At 45.4% G+C, this 16,945-nt stretch overlaps 1 protein-coding gene across 1 annotated transcript in view; it reads left to right on the forward strand.

Annotated features, from left to right (window-relative positions):
* Window positions 1-3,290: 3,290 nt before the first annotated feature.
* AP1S3 (adaptor related protein complex 1 subunit sigma 3) overlaps window positions 3,291-16,945 on the forward strand; it is a 55,155-nt gene continuing 41,500 nt past the window's right edge. The window contains exon 1 of the mRNA XM_060151262.1: window positions 3,291-3,423. Coding sequence (XP_060007245.1) covers window positions 3,421-3,423 — 3 coding nt within the window. The 5' untranslated portion in view covers window positions 3,291-3,420. The remainder of the gene's footprint in view (window positions 3,424-16,945) is intronic.

Consider the following 16,945-nt stretch of genomic DNA (forward strand, 5'->3'; position numbering starts at 1 on the left):
TCTTAAGTCAAAATCCACTGCACAATTTGGTCAAGATTTGCACTTACGATTTTAGATGCTATCCTTTCCAAGGTAGTCTCCCAACCAGGTTAGGGCCCCAAAAGTTGCAAAGAAATGGCACAGAAGATGTCCCCAGTGGTGTTGACGATGAGTGGGAGTTGGTCTAGCTATAAGTTGGGAATGAAGGGTCAGCACTTGTAAGGGTCAGAGGGAGGGGAGTAAAAGTAATAAAAAGTACACCGTGGTGGTCTCACAGGTCTTCTGGGGTTAATAGAAGAAAGAAATAGAGCAGGAATGAACAAGAATGCAAGAATGTAGGAGAAAAACCTCAGAGTCAAGGAGAAGAGTATAGGAATTGACAGTTGTGTCGTGGATCTGCTGTTGGATGTGCATAAGTATATGGGGTTGACCTACCAGTCAAAGACGAGCAGACAATCGACAGAGCGTCCTCCCCAGTGTGCCTGGCTCGTGGCGTCCCATGGGCCTCTTTAGAACCAAGACCAAACTCTCAACATTTTCTTACGTAATCACTATCCCTTCGTGGTTGCCAGCTGAAACCGTGCACCTCAGATTGGCACTTGAACCCATGTGCCGGGACTCAAACCCAGCCAAAACTCAGACTGGGACTAGACCCACGTGGCTGGGACTGGAACCCAGCCAAAACCCACAGTCTTCCAACTGAGATCACACGCCTGGTCTCAGGACTTAATGAAGCTCGGGTTCTCACAGAAAGAATTCAGTGAAAGACAAAGTGACAGGTAAGAAGTGGATTTATTTAGAGAGAAACACACTGCACAGACAGGGTGTGGGCCATTTCAGAAGGTAAGAAAGGCACCAGGGTATGGGGTTGTCAGTTTTTATAGGGGTGGGTAATTTCATAGGCTAATGAGTGCGAGGAGTATTCCAGCTATTTCAGGAAGGGGCGGGGATTTCCAGGAATTGGGCCACCGCCCACTCTTTGATCCTTAGGGTCGGTCTTGGAACTGTCATGGAGCCTGTGGGCATGTCATTTAGCTTGCTGATGTGTTACAGTGAGCATATACTTAGGCTCAAGGTCTAGTGGAAGTCGACTTGTCTCCCATCTTGGACCCATTTGGTTCCAATCAGTTTATGTCATGTCCTCGGGCTATGTCATTCTTTCAAAGGTTGTGCCCTGCCTCCTTTCCTCCTGTGTCACCTCGGTGCCTTGATTGTAGGCTCAGCTCAGCCTCATTAGCCTGGTCTATGGTTGCCTTGGTCTCACCGCCTCTGAGACTCAGGCTCTCATCTGTACAGTGGGCACAGCACCCCCTCTTTTACAGGTTGCTTGAAGGCCAGATAAGACCACCTATGTGAAGTGTCCTGCCCTGAGGGTGATTTTGGCTGTGATGTGGGAATTTGGAGGGAAGAACATTAGGGGGCAGAAGCTCAGGAGGGTGTCCTCTGCCCATCGCAGCAAGGTCGTGAGGGAAGGCAAAGGATGGTCCTATTCTTGAACCAAGCTTTTCCTACCCTGGGCCATACAGTAAGGGAACTTTCTTCTGCTTTTATCTTTTACTTAACTGTCATGACAAGAGCATTGAGATTTCTATAGCTTAAAGTCTCACCTTTAGCATTCCCATCTCTTTCCACTAGCAACAAAATCCTTCAAGCAGAAGCTTCACAGAATGGGCAAGGTGGGTGGGACAGGGCTGGGCCCTGCCCTGAAGTCAGATAGAAAGGAGGAGGCACAAAGTTTAGACCCAAGCCAAAATGCCCAAGAAAGGAAGAAAATGTACCCTGAGGGTAGAATTAGTTTAGAAAGCAGCTCTCCTAAATTTACAGTAAATGGCAGATCATCCCATTGTCTGGGGTTTAATTATTGCTTAAATAATCCTCTTCTAGTTGAGAATTTCCAGGTTGGAGACTGGGGTTGTCTTGGTGGCTTTTAGTGCATGGGTTGCCTTAAGGTAGGGAAGACCCATTCCCTCTTGCCCACCCTCTGACCTCCTCTCACTTAACTCCAGACACAGAGGCTCTCTTTGGGGTCTTTTGAGAAGGACAACTCTTTTTTTTTTTTTTTTTTCCTTCAGTGCACTGGTATCTCACCTCCACATCTCATGTCACCTTCTCAGAGGGAGGCTCTCCCTGACACCCCAGCTAAATAAATGTAGCTTCCCTTGTGCCTGTCCCAGAAACCTGTACTCATCTTCTTGGAAATCTTCTCATCTACTTAGCACTCATTACTTTCTAATGATCTATTTATTTGTTTATTATTTGTTGAGCCACAAGAGATTATAAGCTTCAGAAGAAAGCGCTTGTTTGTTCCCAGCTGGATCTCCCACCCTCCTTCTGTAGGACTCTGCACAGAGAAAGCACTGATTAACGTGGCATCAACGCACAGATGGATGGAGCGTCCCTTATTTCCAGGTCACCTGGGCTGGACCACACCGCAGAAGGCAGATCTGAGGATTTTCACCAATTTTGGCTTCCAGAAACCACTCAGGCAAAGGTTTTTAACCTTTTTAGGGTCACAGATCTCTTTAGGTATTTGATAAAAACGACTCTCCCAAACGAACATAAAAATACACTCATAACTCTGCTTACAACTTGGGGGTTTGGAGACTCCTAACGGCCCAGGTGGAAACTCCAGACTTAAGAAAAACCAAGGGGAGAAGGAGAGAGATTAGAGGCTCCACGCCAGTCTTAGGAGAGACCTCTTAAAACCGGGCCAGTTTAAAATGACCTATGCCCTTGGATTGCAGATATATATATATATATATATAAAAAATGCATGAATATGTGTGTATATGTATATATATATATGAAAAGAAAGAAATCCGAGGCAAGAAATCGCTTCTGGCCAGCAGAGTTCCAGATTTGCCAAACGCTCCCCGCCTTACACGGTTTAGGACAAGACAACCAGTGACACTTCCCGCAAGTGTCTCGGGAGATCTCTTAGCCAGGTCTGATCAACGTTTGTGGGATGAATGAATGACACACTCGCTCGCAGAGTCAGGAAAGCAGCCCCCTCGGCGCTCACCGCGCGGGGCTGCTCAGTGCGGATCCCGCGGGCTCTGGTTCCCGGCGCCTGGGCCTCAGAGGCTGGAGGGGGAGGCGCGCGCCCAGGTGTATTCGCACCTAGTGCAGCCCACGTGGCGCGGGGCGGGGCCAGCTGCGGCGGGGCGGGGTGGGGCGGGGCGGGAGGAGGAGGTAGGAGGAGGAGGGGGAGGAGCGGGAGGAGGGGGCAGGGAGGGAGCTGGTAGGAGCCGGAGGGGAGGGAGGGCAGAGGCGCGGGGAGGAGTCTGCAAACTTTCGCTTCCAGGGCATTGTGGGAAGCAGCCATGGTCTGAGGCGGGCACCTCACCTGTCAGCCACACCGGCTCCTTCGCTCGCCTCTCGCCCTCGAGTCCACCGCGCTCGTCTCTCGCCCGCGGGGACGGCGGCGGCGGCCCGGCCACCATGGTTAGTGCTGGAGAGCGGGGCGGCGGCGCGGACCAGGGCGGACGTGTGTGTGCGCGCTCCCGGGAGGCACCTGCTGCGCCGAGCCGGGCGCGCGGCCGGGTGGGCGAGCAGCCCCGTCCCGCCCCGCCGGTCCCCCAGCCCCCCGGCCCGCCCGCGCCTGTAGTCCCGGCGCCCGGACGGTGCGGATGCGCCCGGGGCGCTAGGGACGCCAGCTTGGGACTCTCGGGCACTGCCGCTTCATTCATTACACCGTTTGCTGAGCGCTTAGTCTGTGCCAGGCGCGGTGCCAGGCGGTTGGAGATGTCGCGGGGACCAGGTGGAGTCCTTGCTATTGGCGGCTTACCTTCTAGGAGGACGATGTGGAAGGAGGGAGATGAGTAATATACCAGTAAAATGAAGATAACTTCCGAGAGTAAGTGCTCTAAAGTCTCAAGTACAACCGGATGGAGGGATGGAGAGGCGGCAGCTGCAGAGCGGGCAGGCAGTGAAGGCCTCCTTGAGGAGGTGACCTCTGAGCTGTTGGAAGTCCTAGGGGAGCTCTGCAGGTAGTGGGAGCAGAGAGAGCAAAGGCCAGAGAGAAGGAACCCTTGCTTGTAGCGAGAAAGGTAGGCAGGGGCCAGACGAGGCAGGTCCTAATAAACCAAGTTAAGGAGTTTGGATTTTATTTCCACTGAGTGGGGGAGCCTTGGGAGCGGTTTAAGCGTGAGAACTGACTTTATCCCTTCTATACTTTTAAAAGATCGCTTTGGCCGTTGGTGGAGAGCAGCCTGGGATACGTGTGTGAGGAGGTGTGGAAGTGGAGACAGGGAGACCAGTTTGCAGTGCTCCAGGTGTGAGATCCTGGTTGCCTGCACTTGGATGGAAGCAATAGCTTCAGGCACCTCTTGTTCTTGCCTTCTGCTTAGGGTAGTGTTTTGAAAGTGCGGTGGCCTGAACTGCACGAGTTTCACTTTCCCAGCTGAGCTCACTTCCCAATCGGAGGAGGAACAGAAGTGACCTGCACTCTGGGCTTGAGTACCCTCCACAGGCAGGAGGAGGAGGGCCATGTGGGTTACGAAAGTTGATGGACAAGGAGAGAAGTGGAGTGCCGAGCCCCTGGATGGGAAGACCACAGACGCTTTCCAAGGAGAGGTTAGGCTGCACAGACTGGAGGCGCCATTGTTGTGTGTTGAGGGTTCCTTGTAAATATAGCGTGATGAAAAAAGGAGGCTGTAAATAATGGAGCAGCTCTCCTGGCTTGCTCAAGTTTCCCAAGGGAGAAGGTGACATGTGTGCAGCCCGCCACATTTTTTGCCTAATGGAAGGTAGAGTAAGGCCCTGGAGTTTCTGAGTAGCAAAAATCTTCCAACCCGAGAGCTTGTGTAGGGTCCATGCTCTGGACAACACCTGCAGTGGAATTTTATGTTTTCTTCCTGGTGTCAAGTGATGAGCTGATCAGAAATGTGCAGTTTCCCTGGCTTTTCTCCTAGATCTAGCCCAATGGGAAATATTGATGTTATTGAGTGCCTGTGATAGGAGGATGCTCAACGCTTTACCTTCATGATCTCAGTCAGTTCTTGCAACAAACAACCAAATGAGGGTATCATGCCCTTTGTATTTTATCTGCTCTGACCTGTCCCAACAATGTGTCCTTGGACCATGACTTGACCTCTCTATGCCAGTTTGCTCATTTGTAAAATGGAGATAATAACTGTTCCCAACTCATAAGGCAGTGGTTCTCAAAGTGTGGGCTGGGTACACTTAGGAGTCCCCAAGACTTTTTTTTTTTTTTTTGGTATGCGGGCCTCTCACTGCTGTGGCCTCTCCCGTTGTGGAGCACAGGCTCCGGACGCGCAGGCTCAGCGGCCATGGCTCACGGGCCCAGCCGCTCCGCGGCATGTGGGATCCTCCCGGACTGGGGCACGAACCCGTGTCCCCTGCATCGGCAGGCAGACTCTCAACCACTGCGCCACCAGGGAAGCCCCCCAAGACTTTTTAGAGGTCCACAAGGCCAAAACGATTTTAATAATAGCGTAGAGATATTATTTGCCCTTTACACGTTCATTCCTACATGACTGTACATGAAGTTTTCTCAAGGCTAACGTGACCTGCGAGAGTGCAACAGAGTGAATGCAAAAGTGGTAGTAGAGTCCAGCTGTCTTCTATTGAGCCAGACATTAAGGGAATTTGCCAAAAAGTAAAACAGTGCCACTCTTCTCACTAATATTTTTTTTTTTTTGCTTTGGAAAATATTGTTACTTTCATCAAAGAGTTGTTTCTGATAATGTGTAATAGGTTGATTATAATTTTTAAGTGAATCAACAAGTATCTGAAATGTTTCTCTATTTAAATTTACAATACCATACAGTAAATTCACCTTCCCAAGCTGAACTGTGAAGTTATTTCTTTATCTGAATTGATGTTAGAAACAGCATGAATGCTTCCTTTTCCTAAATAGGGTAATTCCAAGTTTCCCATGTCCATCATAATCTCACTGTATTACAGAGAAATAGGAACAGTGAGAAGCCGAGAGGGTGAGGGTGGAGATATCTAACTCTGAACCTGGAGATCCTGCTGGGAACCCCTCTCCAGCACCCAGTATATCAGTTTTATTGTCTGACGCTTAAGTAAATTGTGATTCGTGTGTATTGTTATTTTGGTGGTTTAAATTCCAGCTTGAGTGAGGAAGCCTATTATGGCAGCAGTAGCGAGCGCCGTCCTCCATGGAGACGTGGTCTGGCCTGCTGGCCAGCACTTACTGTGGGGTTGAGGGGTTGGGAAGAGACCCTGTGCAGTGTTCAGTTCTCCCAAGAGGGTTCACCCACAACAGACCTTTCCCACAGGCCTCCCAACAGCACCAGTGAGACTTGTGTTTACCCCTCCCCAGGGTTGTTACTTCTGAGTTCCCATTACTGGTTTCTGTGACAAATACTGTCAGCAGCTTACAATTTTTGTGTGGTATTTTATTGACAACAGCTGGCAGGAAATGGTCAGCAGATTGTGTATTTGCCCCACTGTTTCCAATGTCTGTCCTTTTGGGTCCCATGAATTATTTTATTACGGATGAAGACATAATGGATAAAGTCACCCCTTCCCCTAACACAAATAAAGAAAGTTCCTGTATGAGTCCCCAAAGATTAGCATTCCTTGACATCTCTATGAATCATTCTTTCAATTTTATTTTCTTGTTACTGTACAGAGATTCTCCGAGTGAGCTGAGATTTCACTGGTGTTCCTTCTTTCCTGGGGCCTGTCCTTGCCTCTCTCTCTCTCTTTTTTTTTAATGTTTTCCACAGCAGCTACACCATTTTATTTAAATTATTTATTTATTTATTTATTTATTTGTTTGCACCGGGTCTTAGTTGCGGCACGTGGGCCCTTAGTTGCAGCTCACGGGCTCCTTAGTTGCAGCTCACGGGCTCCTTAGTTGCAGCACGTGGGTTCCTTGGTTGTGGTATGCGAACTCTTAGTTGTGGCATGCATGTGGGATCTAGTTCCCTGGCCAGGGATTGAACCTGGGCCCTCTGCACCGGGAGCGTGGAGTCTTATCCACTACGCCACCAGGGAAAGTCCCCTTGCCTCTCTTACAGCCTCCCTTTCTCACGTATCTTGTTTTTCTCTGATGGAATTCATTGTTTTCTAGCTCTTTACCCAGGAGAAGCTCCCTTTCCAGATCCTGTGATGTAAAAGAATGTATGCAGAGATCAGAGGCAAACACCCCTGAAATCCTCTCAGGGGTGTACTAAACTGTCTCTCCAGCACTCTGACTAGCAAGAGAAAATGTACTTCTTGCATGGCTGCTAACATGGGATAAATTAAGAATTTTTACAGTGGAAAGGGGGTACTGCACACTGTTTCATTTAGAAATGAAATGCCACTGACCATTATGAGGAAGCTGGCCTTCAAAAAATCTCCCACGAAGTCCCAAGTCTGAACACTTCCCAACAGGTAGAGCTGGGTTCTGAAATAGCTCTCTAAATAGTTTCTGAAAACTGCCTGGGGAAAAATAATATAACCACTTGTTAGTCCCGCAGTGCGATGGGGCGTAGACCTATATTACACTCAGTCAAGAACATAGGCGTGCAGGATTCCAGTTTTAATGTCCTTGTTGGACCTTCTGTAGCAGGGCTTCTGGGCCGGTAAGAAACGATGGGTGTGTGGCAAGGTTCAGTGGCCACTTAAATGCTACAGGAGCCTTCCTTCTACACTGGGTCTATTAAGAGGAGGAACTAAGGCCACAGTACAAACTGTGGTGCTTCTGCCCTTTGTATACTCGCCCTTGTCGAGGGGGGACCTTCAGGGGTAAAAACGACTCATCCAGCTCATTATAGACTAAAAAAAAAAAATTTTTTTTTGAATTAAAACATCAATGTATTTGGGTCCAAGAGGCAAACCTCCCAGAAACTTTAAAGATAAACACCTAAGATATAGTTCGTTTATGGCTAGTTGCTTAAGGCTGGCCCTCCAGGTCTCACAAGTCTACCTGCCTTTTCTGCAGTTCTAATTATTTGGGAAGAGAAATTTGAGACAGTGTTCTAAGGCAGGTGTCCGAAACATTTTTCTGTGAAGGGCCGGACTGTAAATATTTTAGGCTTTCTGGGCCTTACAGTCTCTGTCACTATTACTCAACCCCTCTGCTGTAGAGTGAAAGCAGCCGTGGACAAGATGCAAATGGCTGTGACTGTGTTTTAATAAAACTTTATTTACCAAAACAGGTGGAGGGCCAGAATTGGCCTGGAGGCTGAGTTTGTTCTGTAGACCCATGTTTTCAGGCAACTTCCATTAATTCACTCATGTGTACATTTGACAAATAAATTGGACACCTGCCCTATGACAAGCAGTGTTCCAGGCAGGACTGGCTGTATCATTTGTGGTGCCCAGTGCAAAATGAAAATGTAGGATCCCTCGTTCAGAATTTATTGGGAATTTCAAGCCAATGGCAGCAGAGCATTAAATCAGGGGTGCTCCCTCTGTGAACCCAGGGCTCTGGTGTCCACAAAAGCCAGCCCTGGATCTAGGCCCCAGAGGTTGTACTGAAGAAGCCAGAAGCTCTCCGGCTCTCCTGGAGCCCACGTTCTTGGCGGGAAGTTCTCTAAACTTTCTTAATATGTATTTTGTATCAAGCATACAGAAGAGGATTATACTATAAAGTAGTGGTTAGTCATCATCTCATTCTTACTTCATGGAAGTTGATTCCCAGGCAGGTGGCATGGGGACCCAAGATGATTCCCAGGCAGGTGGCATGGGGACCCGAGCAGTGCCGATCCTGGTAGCTACGTCAGGCCCTGCCATCCCTTCCCTTCTTGTCCTGAGGTCGTGGGCCGTTCGTCCGGCTGGCTTGGACTGTACTTGGTCATTTCCTGAACCAGTTCTGACTGGATGGGGAGTTCTCAGCCGTATCCGCTCCCCGCATTTGCTGTAGGTTAGATCCTTAGGTCAGTGCTTCCGCTGCTCTCATTGCCTCTGTCCACATCCCAATGGAGCCCTGGGCACGGGATGCCATGGCTTCCCCAGCTCTTCCTGGGTCTGCCCTGATTGTCAGGTGTGGTATAATTTGTCAGCTTAGACAAATTTGTGTAAAATGATGACACAGGTAAACCTGCAAATAAACAGAAAACTTGTAGAAGGGTATGCTAGAGACAGTGATTGTTTCTGGGAAGGGCTCTACGCATCTGGTGTTGTAAAAAGAGTCACTTTTTATTGTGTGTTCTATTAGACATCTCAGGTTTTTTTTGTATTTGAACATAGCACCTTTTAAATTATATGAAAAATGACTTAAAAAATGTTCCCATTTATATTACTTCTCCAGCAAAACTCTGCTTTGTTTTTCCCTATGTTTTGTAACTTCTTAAGCCTGGATGTGTCTGGAATTGGGATGGAAACAGAAGTTTCCTTACAATACGTCCACAGACACATGCATGTACACATACATACATGTGCACATACATGTACACACAGACACTTTCTCTCTTCTATTCTCTTTAACTTGGGCTCTTGGTCAGGCTTCCAGGACTCCTGTTTGTACCTTGCTTTTTTTAAAAAATAAATTTATTTATTTTATTTATTTTGGCTGCACTGGGTCTTCATTGCTGTGCACGGGCTTTCTCTAGTTGCGGTGAGTGGGGGCTACTCTTCGTTACTGTGCGCGGGCTTCTCATTGCGGTGGCTTCTCGTTGCGGAGCACGGGATCTAGGCGTGCGGGCTTTAGTAGTTGTAGCACGTGGGCTCAGTAGTTGCGGCTTGCAGGCTCCAGAGCGCAGGCTCAGTAGTTGTGGCGCACGGGCCCAGCCGCTCCGCGGCATGTGGGATCTTCCCGGACCAGGGCTCGAACCTGTGTCCCCTGCATTGGCAGGCGGGCTCTCAACCACTGTGCCACCAGGAAAGCCCTGTACCTTTTGAATGAGAATCGAGACTAGCTGAGGGGGAAAAAAATGTGATCCATCTTTCTCACTTCAGCAACTCTGAAAACTTTTGGTAAAAATGTAAAATAATATTGCTAGTCACTTCACAGGAGGGACCCATGAAAGCACAGAGGTGCTTGTCAGATGAACTAGAATTGGCCTCACTGTATTCAGTAGACAGCAGAACATTCTAGCAAGATTGAGAAGTCCTGTCCCTGAAAGAGTCAGGGAGGACCAGTCAAGCCCGGTACCAGATTCAGATTGTGACTGAATAGTTCAGCCCCCAGTTTCAGTGTCTGCTGCCCACCTCCAGCTTCTCTTGGCTTCCCTGAAAAAAAGCAATCAGGGCAGCAACTTTTCATTATGCAGGTGAGGCTACAAGAGGCCTGAAAAAGATGACTGTTTCTTTTAAGTGTCAAAACTTCCTCGGGAGGCAGAAGTGCTGTTGGAGGAGACATCTCTGTTGGGTAATGTTGAGATACACGTTGCCTGTGGAGGTGACATGCCTACAGCGTTTCAGGAAGCCTGCCTGTGCTCATTTCTAAAGGCAGATGTGGGATACAGGTGTGACGTGGTGGTGAGGCAGAGGGCCCTGGGCTCCTGGGTGCAGGCTCTGTGATCTGGGAGGCTCTGCTCTTTGCTCTCGTAACCAGGCCCACTTCCTAAATTTCCCTGAAGATTGAATGAGCCAATCCAGTTCAACCCTTAGCTCGGGGGCTGGCACCTGGCATACATTCCATAAATGTTAGCCAGGACATTTTTAAGGGAGATAGGAAAAAGCTAATGAAAAACTTAAAAATAGTTCTTAAATTTTTTTCTTTTTTTAATGAGAAATTTATTTGAACGGATGAAACAAAGAAACAAAATATCACAGACTGCAGATATTGGGGAGGTGGGAGAAGATAAGGGTTATTGTAATATCACATTTAAGAAAATGTGATTCTAAAGTCAGAGTGTGTATAGAACGTTTTCCTTTTATTTCTGAAACAACTGCTTGCCTCCAGTTTCTTTGTGAGAAGTCAGGTTCTCAATTCAAAGTGTCCTGTGTATGAGTCCTACCTTTCTAAGTCTGTTTGGCCTCACGATTTGGATACTTTAAGAATTCAGAAAATCTAATCTACGTTGACAATCTTTGTAAAAAATTACGGGGAAAAGAGGAGGCTTGACTATATAACAAGGCAGGTCTGTCTGTCAGATTGAACCTGAATTTTCAAAGAGTGTGATGGATGGGCCATCTCCCACCTCTTAAATTTTGTGCACAACCATTGGCATGGTTGTCAAGGTATAAAGGCCCTAGGGACAGATTTTTAATGAGTGTGGAGTATAGGCTGCAATAGGAAGAAAAAGGAAGGTTCTTAATAAACGTTTAAGTGATCGTTACGATGCAGGGCGCTGAGTTTAGCATAGTAATCATAGCAAGTTGTTCCTGGCCACAAAAAAATTCACATTAAGAAAGATCAAATAAGCATCACTATGAAATATGAATGGGGTCCCAAGTTATTAAGGTTTCATTCGACTTCAAAGGCGAATTGAAAATTGCTTGGAATTTCTGCTCCCTATTTCTAGGACCTTTTCCTCCTCGAATGATTTGAAACAGAACCAAAGGCCAGTCTGCCTCTCAAAAGACTCCAGGAGAAAACCTAATTAGGGACATCTTGACTATAAGACAAAATTAAACCACCAACAGCTATTGTTGATATACCCTACGTTGATTACCTTGTCCAGATGAAATGATAAATGGAGAAATAGTACATGAATCACTTTTCAGGGTTTTTTTTTCTTCTTCATTTGTTAATCCTTGTGTTCTTAACCAAGGAGGTTATTAGAAAAGAAAACCCCACAAGTATGAGATCTGTTTCTTGATTACAAGAAACTTGTGTTGTTGGGAAGAAATTTCTCACATGCATAGCAAACCTAGATGAGTATGGGAGTACATAATTAAGCTGTGAAGTATGTCGTTCAGATTACATAATTGCTGCAGGAATTCCATGCAGGAGGACATGGGAGGGGCTCATGGAAGAGACAATCGTGGGGCTGAGCCCCAGAAGAGCAGGTGACCCTGCCTCCAGCTTTTCAGAAAAGGGTGTGTGTGTCTGGTATGTATGTGAGTGGGAAGGGGTTAATAAGTAGACAACACGGAAAGGTGGTATTAAGAAAATGTAAGTCCTGAAGGAGGGCCTGCTGAAGGTCTACCATGACAAACTGGTTTCTTTCTTTTTTGTTTTTAAAGATGTACCTTTTTTCTTAATTAGTTTTATTCCATTTATATTTATTTATTTATTTATTTATATTTTTGGCTGTGTTGGGTCTTCACTGCTGCACACGGGCTTTCTCTAGTTGTGGCGAGCGGGTGGGGGGGCTACTCTTTGTTGCAGTGCGTGGGCTTCTCATTGCGGTGGCTTCTCTTGTTGCAGAGCACGGGCTCTAGGCGCATGGGCTTCAGTCATTGTGGCATGTGGGCTCAGTAGCGTGGCGCACAGACGGGGGATCAAACCCGTGTCCCCTGTATTGGAAGGTGGATTCTTAAGCACTGCGCCATCAGGGAAGTCCAAACTGGTTTCTTATTGATTCCCCCATCTCTAACTCTGCCCTCCAGTCAACCCCACTAAGAAATTCTTTATCCAGTATTATCAGGAATGACATTTCTCACTGACTTTACAGATAACGAAAAAGGACAAACTTTTTATTTTAGAGTTAAAAAAAATGAATATCTTACTTAAGCATTTGGGGAAATGGGTCAAAAGTAGCTTGAGGCTTGTCCAGAGTCCGGAGGAGCCTCACTTCACTCAGCTGCATAGTTTTGGAGATGGGTTGCCTTCTTAGCAGCCAAGAAACAATGTTACTGAAGTTGCAGGTGTGTTTAGGGATGTGTGCGTGTGTTTGTCTCTGAGTGGGCTAGTTTCCTTGTGTAGCTCTAAGAAACAATTGCTGTTACCTTCCTCCATCACTCTAATGAATGTTTTGAAAAGGAAAGCTTATTTTAATAGCAGCCGAAGACAGACATCACTAGAAAGAGGAGCATGATGCTTGGAAGGATGGCTAGACTGGAAGATAAGGGGATCCGGGTCCTGTACCCAGCTATGCCAGTAACCATGACCTTTATTTACCATGTTACCTAACTTCCCGGGGCCAGTCCTCAGCTGTCACTTGAGGTGAGAGAGAACCTTAAAAATCCTTTCTGGCTCTCACAGTTTGTAATCAGCTACAAGAAAGTCGTATGCCTCTCCAAACCCAATGTACCTTATTTTCTGCACGTGTCAGATCCAGAAGCAGGGCAAGCCTGACGCTGAACTGTTGAGCCATATGTCCTTGTGTTGCTGTTGATCAGGAGCTGGGCTCCTCGTAAGTGCAGCTTGCAGGTGGGGTTGTCACGTACCAGGAAGGCCATACCAACAGAGCTCATGGAACTTTACATCGAATCATTGCATTGCTCACACATCTATTTGTGTGTGTGTTTAGGCAGAGGTTTAAGTGCACTTTTGGCTTCAATCAAGTCAGGTGTAAAAGAAGAACAGCATTATTATTTTGCTGTAGGTACACATTTACTGAATACCCACTGTGTGGTCTGTACCCGGAATTGGAGATTATTAAGAGATATAAAGGAGACAGAAATGAGTATGCTTCTTATCCCACAGGGAGGGAAAACAGAAACAGTACAACTTGCACGTTTCTTTCAAGAATGTCGAAAATAGAGCTGTAGCTGGGATGGGATAGGGTACATGGGGACGTGTACATTTTATGAGAGATTCTGAAAGGATGTTATAGACTTGGTTGGGTGAGGAGTATATTTTGGGCATGGGAGAGGGATGAGGAATGGGGTGTGAGATGCGCTCTAACAAGGCGAGTTTCAGGGCCTGCAAGCAGATTGGCGTGGCTGCATCTGGGAATCAGTTTGGGAAACATACACACGCAGAAACCTAGTTCCCGAGAAAAAGTGGAGTCATTGGTGGAGGCTGTTGAATGACAGAGGAGATTTTCTCCCTGTCATTTGTTGGGAGGACAGTTTGGGAAGGTCTGGCTTTTTTGTTTTCTGTTCAGAAAGATTTTAAAGTGAACTTTAAAGTTTTATGTTCATTTTCTTTTATAATAGGTAAGTTGAACAACCACACCCATATCTCAGAAACACTTGAATCTATCTTTCATAATTTTTTCTTTTTTATTTCCTCTTTATTGAGACGAACCTCCTGATCATGAGCTTGGGTGTTGGGGCAATGCCAAATTGCTATAAAAAAAGGTTTTTTTGAGATATAACTGACATATAACATTATATTAGTTTCAGGTGTAACTAATATAACGATTCAGTATATGTATATATTGTGAAATGATCACTGCAATAAGTCCAGTTAACACCCATAGTCATTTTTTTAAGGAAATTCAGGCCCAATATATTTATTTATTGAGCAGCTATATGTCATTGCTTGTTAAAATTCAAACCATTAAACTTATTGAAGAATAAAATATTTTAAAACATAATGGACCAATGTGAAAACTTCCACTCTTGCTCCTGTGTAAAGCATTTGGTAAAAGACTTATCCTGTGTCAATTGTAAGACAAATAACTTTTGGTCTGAGAAAAAACCTTTTTAAAGTGACTTGCTTTGTAATAATGGGCTTGTCTGATTAACTGATGTTGATCCATATTTATTAGTAAAATCAATATCAAAAATGCCTTTTATGGCTTCCCTGGTGGCGCAGTGGTTGAGAGTCCACCTGCCGATGCAGGGGACGCGGGTTCGTGCCCCGGTCCGGGAAGATCCCACATGCCGCGGAGCGGCTTGGCCCGTGAGCCATGGCCGCTGAGCCTGTGCGTCCGGAGCCTGTGCTCCGCAACGGGAGAGGCCACAACAGTGAGAGGCCCGCGTACTGAAAAAGAAAAAAAAAAAAAAGCCTTTTAAATCATGATAGGATGTAATTTTTGGAGCAGCTGCTTAGCAAACATTATGCCAATAAAATTTGCGTTAGCGCCATCTCTGCTGCACGTAAGTCAGTTTTGGGATCAAAACATTGATATTTTAAAGACCCCACTAAATCTTTCTAAAAAGAATTATGTCAAGACTTTTAAACAAAGTCAGCTTTTAAATCTCATTTTTCTGAGCTCCTTTTTATAACCAGTGAGGACAATTGTGTTTTATCAGTAAGAGCTCAAGAACAGAATATTTAAGATAACTAACTGCAATAATCATTATATTTTTAGCAAATATTTACAACATGAATGCTTCCATAATATACTTCCAATTTAGAATTATATTCTGTACTACAGTCTTAGACATGGAAGCTAAAAATTTTGGACCTTGAAAAAGTGACCCAAAAAAAAATAAGGCACAAATCCTTTTTTAATTAACTGTGAAATAATCACAACCAGAATAGAACTTTTCTTTCCAAAGCTTCTTTTTTCTTCCCAGTTTTATTGAGATAGAATAGACCAAAGCATTTTGGAGTGGTATTTTTTTGGTAATATCCTTGAAAGATTTATAATTAAACATCAGTTTTACTGCCAACTGCCATATTTATTTATGGGTGCTGATGACTTTACAGTTTATATTATAGTTATACATTGCTAAAATTAGGTTAGATTTCTGAATTTTAAATAAGCATTTAAAATGTTAGGCAAGGGAAAGAACTGAGAAAAATAGAGTGCTTTTCTTTCATTGCCTGTTTTTTCTCTGCTGGATGACGTAAAGAATGATTATTTCCCACAAAAGTGACCCCAAAATATCTGTCACATCCTCCCCTTAAAAAAATCATACTATTTGTCAGGTCTAATGAAAAAAGAAACAAGTTTTCAGACTTGAAGATGTCAACCATCTTCAGCCTGCACATGGCTGATTGCCATGAACCCAAGATGGGCCAGGCCAGTGCTGGGTGTTGTCTGGTGTTCCCTGAGCTGTGTAGGGAGCCGGAGACTGCCAGGTAGAGAACGCGTGCACTCTAGCCGGTGCGCGTTTATTTACTGCCCAGCCTTAGTCTCATCATGCTATAAGAATAGAGAGCCCAGAAAGGGGTTATATAATGAGATTTGAGCAGAAGGCCAGACTCACTATCATGTAACTGCCCTGAAATTACTTTGTTGGCAATTAAAATATATTTAAACTATTTCTCCATGACTGAAGCTTAAATCTGTGACTATTTTTTTTAATATCCTTTATCTTTTTTTTTTTACATCTTTATTGGAGTATAATTGCTTTACAATGGTGTGTTAGCTTCTGCTTTATAACAAAGTGAATCAGTTATACATATACATATGTTCCCATATCTCTTAAATAATGTCCTCTTCAAAGCAGCTGGTGATTCTTAAAGTTTTCTGGGATAAGAATCCTTTTGGAAATCTGCTAAAATTTCTGCACTTTGTCCTTAGAGCAATGCTTATAAATCCAAAATATACTTTTAGGAAGTCTACCAACAAGTCTACCTTTCTCTTCCAGATTATCCTTAGACCTTGGACATTTCTTGTAAAGCTATAGAACGCTACCTGAATTCAACACTTAGCCCTGCCATCTCTAGCTTGATGATTCCGGGAATGTCTTTTAAGTGTCAGAAACTTAATTTATTATTATTGTCTTTAATGTTGGTACATTGCCTCGATATGTGGCTTAAACAATATAATGCATATAAACATACCAACATTGTGCCTGCCATGCAGCGGGCCATTTCTACTGATTAATATAATTGTCGTGTGGAACACTGCGTTCATTTTAGTTGGTCAGCAGATTTGCATCTTCCTGGAGGAAAGGCCCCCTGAGCAGTTAGATGATGACCAGAAGAGTTTTGGGGGGCTTAGGACCCGAGTAGTGAGAGTTGGTGGGCCGGTGACAATGTCTCTAGTGTCATATAACTCCTAGCTGTTGCATCTGTCTTCACTTGAGGTAAAGAAGTCAACCGCAGATAATCACAGAGGCCAGATGAGGGCACCTTTGCCCCTGGAGATGTGTTCACAAATTCTTCCAAACTGTCTTCTTTTTCAAGGACTCTAAGCAGACCACTGCTGTCCTTTCTTCAGACAGGCTCCTGTGGAGCAGATCCTGGAACCACCTCTGGTTGTCATTCCAGCCATGTCGTCCTCTGACCACACCGTGGTTGTGTTGATTGGAACATGTCTTCTGCAGAGGGCTAATCACGCTGCCTATGGACTATTTTATTTTAATT

Source organism: Lagenorhynchus albirostris, chromosome 6, assembly GCF_949774975.1.
Source record: "Lagenorhynchus albirostris chromosome 6, mLagAlb1.1, whole genome shotgun sequence".
In the NCBI taxonomy this organism is placed as follows: domain Eukaryota; kingdom Metazoa; phylum Chordata; class Mammalia; order Artiodactyla; family Delphinidae; genus Lagenorhynchus; species Lagenorhynchus albirostris.